This window comes from Neofelis nebulosa, chromosome 8 (genome assembly GCF_028018385.1).
Source record: "Neofelis nebulosa isolate mNeoNeb1 chromosome 8, mNeoNeb1.pri, whole genome shotgun sequence".
Classification (NCBI taxonomy): Eukaryota; Metazoa; Chordata; class Mammalia; order Carnivora; family Felidae; genus Neofelis; species Neofelis nebulosa.
In genome coordinates, this window is record NC_080789.1 from 84,044,661 (window position 1) to 84,057,140 (window position 12,480).

The 12,480-nt window shown below is 37.3% G+C and overlaps 2 protein-coding genes across 12 annotated transcripts in view; one reads left to right on the plus strand and one right to left on the minus strand.

The window, feature by feature from the left end:
* Positions 1 to 205: 205 nt before the first annotated feature.
* Positions 206 to 6,540, minus strand: ETFRF1 (electron transfer flavoprotein regulatory factor 1). Of its 3 annotated transcripts, none has more exons than XM_058743343.1 (3): positions 6,414 to 6,540; positions 1,225 to 1,312; positions 206 to 1,143 (listed from the first exon to the last, which is right to left on the minus strand). In XM_058743343.1, the coding sequence occupies exons 2-3, from the start codon at positions 1,273 to 1,275 to the stop codon at positions 922 to 924; spliced, it is 273 nt and encodes a 90-aa protein (XP_058599326.1). In that variant the 5' UTR covers positions 1,276 to 1,312; positions 6,414 to 6,540; the 3' UTR covers positions 206 to 921. The 3 variants fall into 3 exon arrangements, with proteins under 3 accessions (XP_058599326.1, XP_058599328.1, XP_058599329.1); XM_058743345.1 differs by having other exon boundaries at positions 6,410 to 6,528; XM_058743346.1 differs by lacking the exon at positions 6,414 to 6,540 and adding an exon at positions 6,347 to 6,365.
* Positions 6,541 to 6,583: 43 nt separating this feature from the next.
* DNAI7 (dynein axonemal intermediate chain 7) overlaps positions 6,584 to 12,480 on the plus strand; it is a 77,437-nt gene continuing 71,540 nt past the window's right edge. For 6 of the 9 annotated variants that reach the window (XM_058743331.1, XM_058743333.1, XM_058743323.1 and 3 more), the window contains exons 1-2: positions 6,584 to 6,699; positions 10,398 to 10,415. In XM_058743331.1, the coding sequence (XP_058599314.1) occupies positions 6,697 to 6,699; positions 10,398 to 10,415 (21 nt within the window). In that variant the 5' untranslated portion in view covers positions 6,584 to 6,696. The remainder of the gene's footprint in view (positions 6,700 to 10,397; positions 10,416 to 12,480) is intronic. The other 3 variants (XM_058743325.1, XM_058743326.1, XM_058743328.1) reach the window with 1 other exon arrangement.

The window sequence follows — 12,480 nt, forward strand, 5'->3', positions numbered from 1 at the left end:
AAACATTTGCCCCACAGTTGATACAGAACAGTAATATTAGTGAATATTAGTGAATCTTTTGCAGCTTATCAGTTAAGTATATTCTTTATTTGTGAAAGGTGTTGTGAACATTATGTAAAGGTTTAAGTGTTTACTTAAAACCGTGCTAGATTTAGGTCCATTATCATGTTAATTCATTTAGAAGTAGATGCAAAACAGATCTACCTTTATGATGAAACAATAGAATAACATTATTTATTACTTTTTATCAGTAAAGGTACTTGATACACAACAGGTGACTTGTTTTAAGACCCAAAGAGAACCAGCAGCAAAATTAATAATGGAAGATATTAAATAGGTATGTATGTAGTGCCAATCACTGACAGCCTACTTCAAGATCAGAAATAATCTTACTCCATACATATTATTTCTATAACTACACTTAAATCATTGCCAGGTGCTATTGTTTTGTATCGAACCTTGAATGTGTGCTGTCAAGTGCCAAAAAGGGCCAAAAATAAGGTGGTATTCCTTCAAAAGTTAAGGGGAATTAATGTATAAGAAATTATTTTGCTTAGTTAAATGTGCATTAAGTGGCATTCTCTTGTCAGTAAAATGGAGAAAGAGGCTAAGAATTGGCAAAAACTTACTAAGTTAAAATTATTTCAAGTGTACTATGTTTTCATTCAAAATTGGGTATTTATTAAATTTTAATTGGTAGTTGGCTATGTTGCTAATTTTGTGTAAAATTAAGCATAAAGTGTTGTTGATAAAGCTCTGTGAATAGAAACTGAAACCTATTTTAGTTCAATAAGGCAGCACAGGTATTTTTTTTTTACAAAACCTGTATATCTTGCCATTTTAAGACACAATTATTTTTTATCATATCTGGTATACATAGATAGCTGACACTGAATTTCAGTCAAATTATAGTAATCGTGATCAGTTAGTTTTGTTGATATCTGAATAATAGCGTTGTTTCATCGCTCTGTATTTCCTAAGGAAGTATAAGGCTTCTAGCTCTTTCATTACAAATTCGCCCCGTCCAATAAGTTCTTTGATCTTCTCTGGGTCCTTCACATCTTTGTTTTTAAGGAAAACATTCTTCAGACGCCTTTTAAAATAGTCTGCTCCTTTTGGATAGTCTCGTCCAAGATACAGCAGCTTAAAAAAGAAAGATTATATATTTCTAAACAGTCTGTATCTCAATAACATATGTATAAAAATGGCAACATAAGTACTTACATTTTTATAAAGGTTCAGTACTTCTCCTCTTAAAGAATTGGCCATTTTCATTTATTATGAAAAGTATCTGCCTTTATACATAACATACCTAAAGAAAAATAAAAAGTTTTGTAAATAACTGCATTATAGTCTCTTTTAGAATCAAAAACAATTGTACATATTGGGAATATGGAAACTTTGTTTTTCATTCAATAAATAACTTTTTGAGCACTTTATGTTCCAGGCACTGACGTAGCCATGAAATGTCAGATAAGATATGTGTTCTCACAGAACTAACCTCTCTTGGGGGAGACATAATAAGAGAATTTTCTTACGAAGGAGAAAGGGTAATGAGAGGGAAAATGAATTGTCAAAGAGGGATATGTAGGTGTACCTCCATTTATACATAGTGAAATGAATGAGATTTAAATCCAAGCTGCATAACATTACACAAATTACTTAACCTTTTCTGAGCCTCAGTTTCCTTCCTGTCAAAAGGAAGACTGTCTACAATGCTTTCAAGGCAAGGCCAGACTTGTTTGGAGGACACGGAAGACGCCTGATCATATCTAGAAGGTGCTATACTAAGAGAGGCCAAAGAGTAGAAGCTGAGTGTGGGAGTCAAGCAGGGTGGCTCAGTTAAGTATCTGATTTTGGCTCAGGTCATGATCTCATGGTTCCTGGGTTCGAGCCCTGCATCTGGCTGTCTGCTGTCAGCACAGAGCCTGCTTTGGATCCTCTGTCTCCATTTCTGTCTGCCCCTCCACCACTCATTCTCTCCCCGCCCCCCTCTCAAATAAAAACTTTAAAACGTGAAATTATTTTACCATATTTTGTTTATACCAAAGTATTATTTCAGTGTGTCATGTTAGCTACATTCAAGTGCTTATAGGTTATCAGTGGCTTAGTTGTAACCATATTGGACAGCACAGCTTTAGAGTATATTTCCTGTAACAAGGACATTTCCCTACATAACAGTACAACTATCAGAATCGGGAAACTAATGCTGCTACATTACTACTGAAATCCACACCCCCTCCACATTTTGGCATTCATTCCAAAGATGCTGTATTTTATAGCAAAAAGGTCCAAACATTACACACTGAATTTAGTTTTCATGTCTCTTTAGCCTTCAATCTGAAACCGATCCTCAGGGTTTCCTTGACTTCTATGAACTTCATACTTGCGAAGATCACAGGCCATTTATTTTGTAGAATAGCTGGAGACTACCACAGAAATATTTAAAATGCTTAGAAATAACAGAGTAGCCTGAGAATGGGAGCAAGGGGCTGGAGAACAGGAGGAATCAAAAGGCAGGAGGAAATCCTCGGGGATGATGGAGATGTTAATTATGATTGTGGTGATGGTTTTATAGAAATGTCAAATTTATCAAACTATATTTACATTTTAAAGAAGTATAACTTACTGTATGTTAATTATACCAGTAAAACTTTTTAAAAATTGGTGTAAATATGCTGGCAAAATGTTAGGAGTAGAGCTGGGAGACAGTGAGGTAGACATGGAAATAGAGATCTATCTAAACCACAAGACTGCTAATTAGGGTAGGTGGTTCAACTGGCCAGCAGTCAAGTTGCATAAAACCTGGTATGCCTCTCTCGGGTGGGAGCCCTGGGTGAAAGCACTTAAATTTTTTTATTTTAATGTTTATTTATGTGTGAGAGACCGAGTGCGAGTGGGGGAAGGGAAGAGATGGGGGAGACACAGAATCTGAAACAGACTCCAGGCTCTGAACTGTCAGCACAGAGCCTGACGCAGGGCTTGAACTCACGAACTGCGAGATCACGACCTGAGCCAAAGTTGGATGCTTAACCGACTGAGCCACCCAAGTGCCCCCCAAAATTTAAGTTTTTAAAAAGTTTAAAGTAAGTATGGCAGCTAAATGAAAACCTTTTCATTTCTTGCTTAAGTTCATAAATCTAGTTCTCTGGATTGTCTTTCTTAAGGGGGAAAAAACCACACAGGAACAAACATTATTTCCATTTTAATACTTCTGTAATTCCCCTCTTCACTAGTTTTTGAGCTAATTCATACAGCAAACATACAATGCAGCAGAACAATTCTTTAAGCTTTCTTGGAATTTTCTGTTTTTCTCCAAATTGCTTCCGAGCTTTCCTCCCAAGTCTGGTAATCCTTTTCTGTCCATTTTTATAAGTGAAAGGACAAAAAAAGCTTTTTAGAAGATTTGTATACATGGTTGCAACTGATAGACTCTGAGCTTCTCTTAGGATCCGAGTGGGCCATTGTTGGGGAACCTCTGAAGTCAAAGTGTTAGATCATTCCTCCTGGACTGGTCAGATTCCCCAGAGAAGAAACTTCCAGTTTGCTGAGGATTTGCCTATCTAATCTTAAGAAGTGGAAGAAGAAGGGGGACCTTGCACTCAGCAGTATATACACCAAATTTACTTAATTTGTTTCCAGTGTGGTTCTCATACTTAGTATACCTGAAGACACCTCAGTGTACAGAATAGTATTATTTTGTCAGAAGTCAATCTCCATGCTTCTGTAGGAGTAAGAGGTATGGTCCCTCCAGAGGTGTTTCTCAAAGAGCTTTCACTTAATCTCTTTGATTTACTTCATTCTTCATTTCCAATTCCATTGGCCCTGTTCCAGTGCCTTTTAAGAATTATGCAGTATAAATCGGGCTTTTCTGGTGTGTGGAGTCACATTCATTTATCTAGTTTGCAGCTTCCGAAATACTGTTGTCATCTTCTCTCTTCTCTCTCATTTTTCCAATTTATTTTTATATCCCTTCACTGAAGATTTAGTGGAGTTTTGGAAAGGAATGAAGTCAGATGGATGTATTTAATTTACTATATTAGTACCTAATTTCAATTTTAAAACTTTGATTTTTTATTTCTTTTTTTTTTTTTTTTTCTGAGAGCCAATTTCCAGTATGGTTAATCTTACTGAAGAATGGCTCTTCAGAACCACGTGCTTTAAAAACGATTCTAAATCTACATAGACATAATTTCAAATTGCAAATTGTAGCCTGTTTAATTTTCTGGCTAGGAGCACAGCTTTATTTAACTCACAATTTGTCATTTATAAAAACTTGTAGAGATCTGGCTTAAATTGTCTTTTTAGTTGACAAATTATACATAATAAAGGATTTGCGCAGCAAAAAATGTAGCTGGTTTGATTAGGGTAAAATTGTCCCATTCTTTGATATGGTACCCTATAGGAATCATTATTATTTTGTGTTGACCTTTAAGTATTTGAGTAGCCATTGGGAGAAAGAGGTCTCCCTGGGTTCACAATTGGTGAAGCTGAAGTGCAGCAGGGACCGGGGGCTGCTCCTTAACCCTGCATGAAGTCATGGAGGTTACTGCTCTTTGTAAAGAGCCAAACTCTTAGCGACTGAGAGAAGTCCCCTACCATTCTGAGAATGCATGTGGTGGGCAAGGAGAAGAAGGTACAATCCTCATTGATAGCTTTTTCCTAATAACTGTGGACTGAGGAGTTCAGATTTAACCAACTCCATTCCTGGGTTATCTAAGAATTGTCATTTTACTGGTTGCCAAAAGCTGTTGTTAATTACTTTTCCTCATGAAGTTCAGATGCCAATAAAAGCTGAAGGAAAACTGGCAAAGAAAGGCAGTGCAATATTATTATTTATTGGGTTCTGTTAGATTTGACTCAAACAGCTGACACACATGTCCCTAAACTAAGCCTAAAAAGCTTCACACAAAAAACCAGTGCCAGCACCAAAGGATATGTTATCACAGAGGTAGGTGGCAAGAGATTTTTGCCCCCTAAGGCTGGTATTTGGCTTGGTTGAGCCCTACCCAGAAGCCAGCGTATAGAAGTGAGCTGAAAAGAGCTATTTATGTATATGTTCAGAATGGGTGGATATTGTTACACCGGTCTGAAGGCAAAGAAGAGGGAACAGGAAATCGCCCTTACACTTAGGCAACTTGCAAGAGAAGTACGAGAGAAGAACCAAACTCACTGGTACAATCTTTTATAGCACAGTGACCCCTAGAACACAGCCTAGTGTGTTCTCACACATCCATAGCAATTCCTCCTCCCTGGGAGGGAGGTGGCCTAGAGTGAGGGCTTGAGCAAGTCCTCTTAGAGGCCTACCATTTTAAGGTAATTTGGGAAGAACGTTAACACCTCCTTAGGCCCATCAATCCTAACTGAATTGACCGAGGTTTTATAACATAAACAGTAGTCTGAAACACTAAAAAGCTTACTTTCATATTAAATGGATTCAGAACGCTGTATGAAGTCGGTATTAAGATGTTTTGTATCTTGCTCCCAGGGCTTGGAGATGGAAATGTCATAATTTACAATCGGATTTCTGTTACAATGGGGATAATAAGACCTCAACCCATAAGACTAGCTCAGTAATACTTATTTACTAATACATTTCATCAATGAAGTTGGAAAAGAGAGAGCATTATAAAATTACAATTCAGAGATAAGAGATGGTGCCAACGATTTTAAAGTATTTCACGTTTTGTCATGCGGAAACAGGGCCCTGAGATCAGAGAATTGGGTGAGGATTTGGAGGGAGCTTAGTATCTTAATCACTTAATTTCTTCTAGTTTCCCCGTGGGTCTAAATTGGTAGTGTTTCTTCTTGCGGGGAGGAGACTGAAATTCTGAAGGTTGTGCTACTGGCTAGTACAAAGAGCCGGTGACCTTGGGCGAGTAACTTAATGAGTCTTCCTGGGCCTCAGCGACCTTCAACCATAAGACTTTACCCAGGATTTGCTTCAAATAATTTCCACTTCTTCGTTAGAGCTGCTCTTAGGAAAATCAGCATATACATAACTCGCACAGAGAGTAAACTGAACCATGTGCAGAGAGAAGAATCCGAAAGTCATTAATTTTAAAATGACCAACCCTCTCGAAACTAATTTGTTTAGTCCTTCTCTAAATTGCCAGTTGAGCCCTGCCACTCGGTCGGGCCTAAACTGTGGTGGTCCAGGCAGCCCACCCGGGTGTCAATCACTTGACCCAGTGGCGTAGCCAACGGCTCCCTTCCTTCTCGAAACCCTCACGGAAAGAAGTGCCCCAAAACACTCCTGGGAAATTGTGAGGAAGAGAAACTGTCAACGTCGGAAGACGTTCAGAAACCCTTTGCCACACCCGGTAGTCCCTGCCCCAGAGCATACTTCACGGCCTCCAGACCCCAAGATCTGGAAAACAGAATAAAACGCCCCGGCGGCTGCACTCACGCACTTTCCGGCATTCCACAGCCATAATATGGCCTCCGACCACTTCGACTCCAGGGTCGGTCAGCCTCGAACAGGGCGGTGTTGATGTGGGGCAGCCAGTGAGAGAGGGGGGCGGGGCGCCGTCCGGAAGAACCCCAGCGCGATTGCGCGGACACTTCCGCGAGGATTTGCGCTCTTTCCCTAGGGCGCAAGTGGGCGGGGCTTGTCGTCCTAACTACCCGGGAGCGTTTGTCCTCGCAACTCTAATCTCAGATTTGGCCCAGTACCGGGTTTGCGCTTGCTGCAGCATGGTGAGCTGGAAAAGTGGTGGAGGGGCGAGCAGTGATTCACCATGTTACAATGATATAATAAGAGCATGTCATATTTTAGAGGGGAGCCGGTCGGTTTAAGAAAGCACCCATATCCCTGTGGGGAGTCTGCCTTCTGATCTATGGCCTTCCCGTCCGGAAGATGGACAGGACAGATGGGAATCCCAAACCGGTTTCGGCAGACGGGGGATGGCCATTGCGGTCAGATGGTGTCCTAATCTGGCATTGTTGCTAGGTTTAAGAATTGGTCTGAACCTGGTAATTTCCAATAATGATAGACGTTTCCATTAAATTGCTTTTTTTTTTATTGGCAGCTTGGCAAAAGTATGTTTTTGTGCCTCCTCAGTGGTTAATTAAAAACTGTTACAAGTTATTCTGCTTTGAAAAATTATTTTTTATGGTCTGTTGTGGAAATATGAATCGTTTTGTAATTCAAGTTACTCAGCTTGCCTTGCTTTTATTAAGTATAATAAAGCTTCTTGTTTTATTTTAATGCACTTCTCAGCTGTCATGACTTTTCCAAGGACACAGACCAACTCTGTAGCTATGAGAGTATCTTTTCCCCCATTTTCTTAAATGGGACTTCCATCTTCTATGGTTAAAACCAAAGGAAGTAAAAAATGTAATTAGTTAATTATTTAATTCATTAATTAGGGGGAAATACAGATTAAATTCTGTGTGTTGGACACTAGGCTAGAAGTCAAGGATCTAAAAGTGAATATTGCAACCCCTCCCTGCTCTGGGAGACAGGCTAATCTAATAATAATACAGTTTTTTAACCGTAACAATTGAAATGTCTACAATGGAGTAAGATTAATTGGAAATAATGAAGTTGGGGTGAGGAAGGACACAGAGAAGAACAATGCTTTTCAAAGTGTGTTTTAAAGTATGAATGTGAGTTTCCAGAATTGATGGAAAAAAATAAGGTGTGGAGAACATTCATCTCTGGAAGACAAGGAAGTAAATGGACTTTAAACTGACTTAAAACTGCTGGTAAATTGAGGGAAGAATAAGCCCTTAATTTATTTTCCAATGGAGCATAAATTTCATCTTATCCCTCCAGCAATGTTTCTCAAAATGTCCCTGGAACATTTGCTTTTACCACATCTGGAAAACTTGTTAAGATACAGAGTCCAGGAATAGACTGGACTCCAAGTCTACTGTATTAGTTTCCTAGTGCTGCCAGGTAACAAAGTAAAACAAACTGAGTGGCTTAAACAATAGAATCTCACTGTTTCACAATTCTGGAGGCTGATAAATCTAAGATCAAGGTGTTTCCAGGGCTCTGCTCCCTCTGCAGGTGCTGGAAAGGAATCTGTTCAGATCTCTTTCCGAGCTCTGATAGTTCCTTGGCAACATATCCCCATTCTTTATATGGTGTGCTTTCTGTGTGCATGTCTGTATCCAAATTTCTCCTTTTTATAAGGACACCAGTCATACTGGATTAAAGGCCATTCTGTTCCATTATGATCTTACCTTAATTTAACTAATTATATCAACAACAACCCTAGTTCCAAATAAACTAAAATTTGGAGGTACTGGGAGATAGGACTTCAACATATGAATTTTGTGGGGATGCAGTTCAGTCCTTAATATCACTGAATCATAATGTGGAAGGGAAAGTGAGTGTGTACACTTTTACTGAAGGAATATGCATTTTTCAAACAAGCATCCAGGTGACTTTTATGCCCTCTGAACTTTGAGAACTACAGTTGACCCCTGAATAACAATGGTCCACTTTGAATTGCGGGAATCCACTTATAGGCAGATTTTTTCTGATAAATACAGCACTGTTAATGTATCTTATGATTTCCTTAATATTTCTTTTCTCTAGCTTATTTTGTTGTAAGAATACAGTATGTATAAATATAATACACAAAATATGTGTTAACTGACTGTATGTTATCAGTAAGTCTTCTAGTCAACAATAGGCTATTAGGAGTTAAGTTTTGGGGGAATCATAAGTTACATGTGGATTTTTGACGACATAGAGGTCAGCACCCCTAACCCGTGTATTGTTCAAGGGTCAACTGTACTGTACTACATAGTTGTCATAGACTATGAGTCTGGAGTTCTCTCTTGTCCAGCAAGAGAGCGGACACAGAATTGAATATGAGAAAGGCTAATATCCAGGGGGAGACAAGAGCCCTGAACAGGGGTTTGTCTCCATATTTATTGAGCGCACAAGATTTTACACGTGTGGTGAACGTGAAGAAAACAATCAGATAATAATCATTAACTTGTGTGATTAAGAAGCAAAGGGTGGGGGGGGGGGGTGGCAAGTGGAGGGTGTGATCAAAGCACAATAGTGTATTGGTGTCAGATGGAAAGTAATTTCCTGCAGGTGATATAACAAGTTACTCGTGATCCATTACCATATCTCACTAGCTAACCTTGGCGCTTTTGCCCCATGGTGGTGGCTTTCCTCCCTAAGCTTTTTTCTAACCCATTTATGTAAGTAGAACCTATTTCCCCACACATAATGCTCTTTTTATGATTTGTAGGAAGGGTTAGGATAAGTACTAATTCCAACCGTGCTTCATATTAAAAGCACTAGTAAGAGATGATAATTTGCCCATTTTAAAATATGGCTACTTGAGACCAGGAGCAATACTGTTTGCATATTCTGCTGTATAGTAGTTATTTCAAGATGAAAGTGTGTTAACTATGAATTGATAGTAAGTATAATAGATATAGATAGAACCCAACTGTAAAAATTATATGAGAGCAAAAGCTCTACTATTCTTCTTTATATCCTCTGGTGTCCCAGAGCACCTTGTGTGCAAATCAAATCTTAAATATCTGCTGAATGAATTAATGAAATATGTGTACTTTTCAAGAAGACAAAATCTGCTTCATGTGAATTTCAACATTTATATTTAATACAGTGATAATCTTACAGCTTGAACCAATAATTTCTCCTGTATAAGTCTTCAGATGTGGAAAGTGTATAATCTTTTAGTCACATGATCTCCTACCGATTTCTTATCAGAAACTTAATGGACACATGAGCCTAATCAGGAAATTACAAGTAGTGTTATTGAATCACTTGTAATGATAATGCCAGTGGTAAATATTTATTGAAATACTGTGCTTTCCAAAATAATTTCCAAAGAATAGATCTGCATTAAGACACATTGCTGAACAGAATCATTTTATCATAGATTTGCTTGCTTTAAATAACTGATTTTCTTTCTATAACCTTAGCAATCTAATCACAGAAAGATAATTTATTTATGAAATCATTTCCACACTTTCAAATTTGATATCAGTACCAGTACTTAATCATTATTGTTCTTTGGAACCGTTTAAACTAGCACTTTCCTGACTGCTACTCTGTATAGGTTTAGGTCCCATCATTCTGCATAGATCATGGAGTGATTGTCATAAGAACGAATGTAAGATTTAAAGAGTATAATTTTAAAAAGATGCTTCAGTGGATGAACTACTTTATTTTTTCCTAGACCTGCTTGTAGTTTTGTCTAAATTATTTTTAAAAAGATTTCATTTGGAGATAATTTTAGATTTACATTAAAGTTGCAAAGATGGTACAGAGAGTTTCCTTATGCTTTTTATCTGGCTTCTCCTAATTTTCACATTTTACATAATCTTGGTACTTTTGTTAAAAATATCTGAGTTTTTAAAAAATTTATCAATCCTTTTGTTTTTCCAACTTTCAGGGTCCCAAAGCAAAAAAGGTAGGTAGAAATTATTTTCTCAAAATAGTCTTGTAAACACTGACGTTGTATGAACAGACATTTTAAATGTTTTCTAGTTACTTTTATTATGGTTTATAGGGTTTTTTTTATGGTTTATAGGGTTTACTAAGCTTACTTTGTAGATATTAATGCTATTTAAATCATGGATAATCCTTTACAAAACAGGATGTATTTCACATTTGATATAAAAAGATATTCCTAGTTTCACAAAGACTTAAAAATAGTCTTTAGTTTTTACATGTACCTAGATTTGGGGCTTTTTATTAGTTGTGCTCTAGAAAATGTTAGATTCAGAACTCCTTTTCTTTCTTCCAGATAAACACAAAAATTTAGTTACAAAACTTTAAAAGTGGACCCTAAGGTAATAGGTCTTTAAGGGAATTGTATAGTAATGCATACTTGATTTTCTTTTGTACTTTGTAGAAATTTAATTTAATTTAATTCAAGAAATTGAATTTAATTAGGGATGTCTAGGATGCCTTTTTCTTTTTTCATTGAGTAGATTTTAACTTTATTTTTATTTTTATTTTTATTTTTATTTTGAGAGAGACAGAGACAGTGTGAGTCGGGAAGGGGCACAGAGGGAGGGAGAGAGAGAATCCCAAGCAGGCTCTGTGCTGTCAGCCCAGAGCCCCATGTGGGGTGAGCTGTTCAAGGTCAGGAGCATGTCATTTATTTTTATGTTCATAGCGTTTAGCTCAGTGCCTGGCACATAGTAGACATTGAATCAATATTTGTCTAATGAATATGTGAAACCCCATGTACCCTGCCACCATTTAAAAACACCTCAGGCTTTGACTATTTAAAGGCAATGCTTATCTAAATGTATGCATTCAACATTTACACTATTAAACATTGCTTCAAGACATACTGTTGAGTGCCTCTGTGTTTACTTCTCTCAGTCCCTTGGACTCACTACCAACCTGGTATTGTTTTAAGGGCTATGGATATAACTGAACAAAATTTATGAAGGCTCAGGACACATTCTCATGGAAATATTCTGGAGGACTACAATTATTTGTATGTGGGTGTATAATAGTTTATTGGTTTGTGTGGATTTTCATTTTTGGCTTTAGATTGTGAAATTTTAGAGGCATTGTTTTCAATGTGAAAACTCATTGTTCCAAATGATTTGGTGCTTAATTGTGTATGCATGGATGCTACATAAATACTTCTATATTCTTTTATTCAGAGTGTTGTATCCCTTAGAGAATCGTGATAGTAAGCCTGTGAAATTTGAGACCAAACGTAAGGAGTAAATCTCTCCCTTTTTATTTATTCCATTCTTAAAGATTGTGGTTGGGGATGAATTGAGTCTGTAAGTATAGTTAAGAAAACATTGAAAGATATATTTTATTCTCTCTGATTTGTCACAGATTTTTTAAGGGAAAAGTAATATATGCACATGGTACAAAATTAAAATAGCATAAAAACCAGAAAATTTCCTCTTACTCAAGACTAGAAAAACTATTGCATGTCGTTTCATTAAATTGTCTTAGCATTGAGAAGTACACACACATCCTTTTCTCCCCACAGATGGGAGTATCCTGCAGCTTCTCTTTATCACTTAATGAGACTGTATTTAATATATTCTAGGATACTCATCTTTTTACACTTTACTAAAATTGAGATGTATCTATATCATCTTACAGTCATCGTAGTCTTGGATTGACATCCATTTCTTCCAGAGAGGATGTTTGCTTCTGTCAGTCACATGGGCTTACTCACAACCTGATACTACTTTAAATTCTCTGCTTGTGAGTTTTTGGACCACACTAATGGTATGAGTCAGACAGCAAATCCATATGAACTGGCTTGTGGCCTAAATTTTCAGGGATTTTTTTTTTCTCTTTCTATTCATTTTCAGGATTGAGATCTGTAAGTTTTCTTGCTGTATCTTTCGGTGTTGTGAGTTCATTTCTCTTTACTCATATCCGGCTTTATACGGGCATCTCCTGTTAGACTTCCATCTTGGGCATTCCCTTTTTTGGTAGTAATTTAAAGGTACATTACATCTAATGGCATCATAGTTTGGATAGAATAA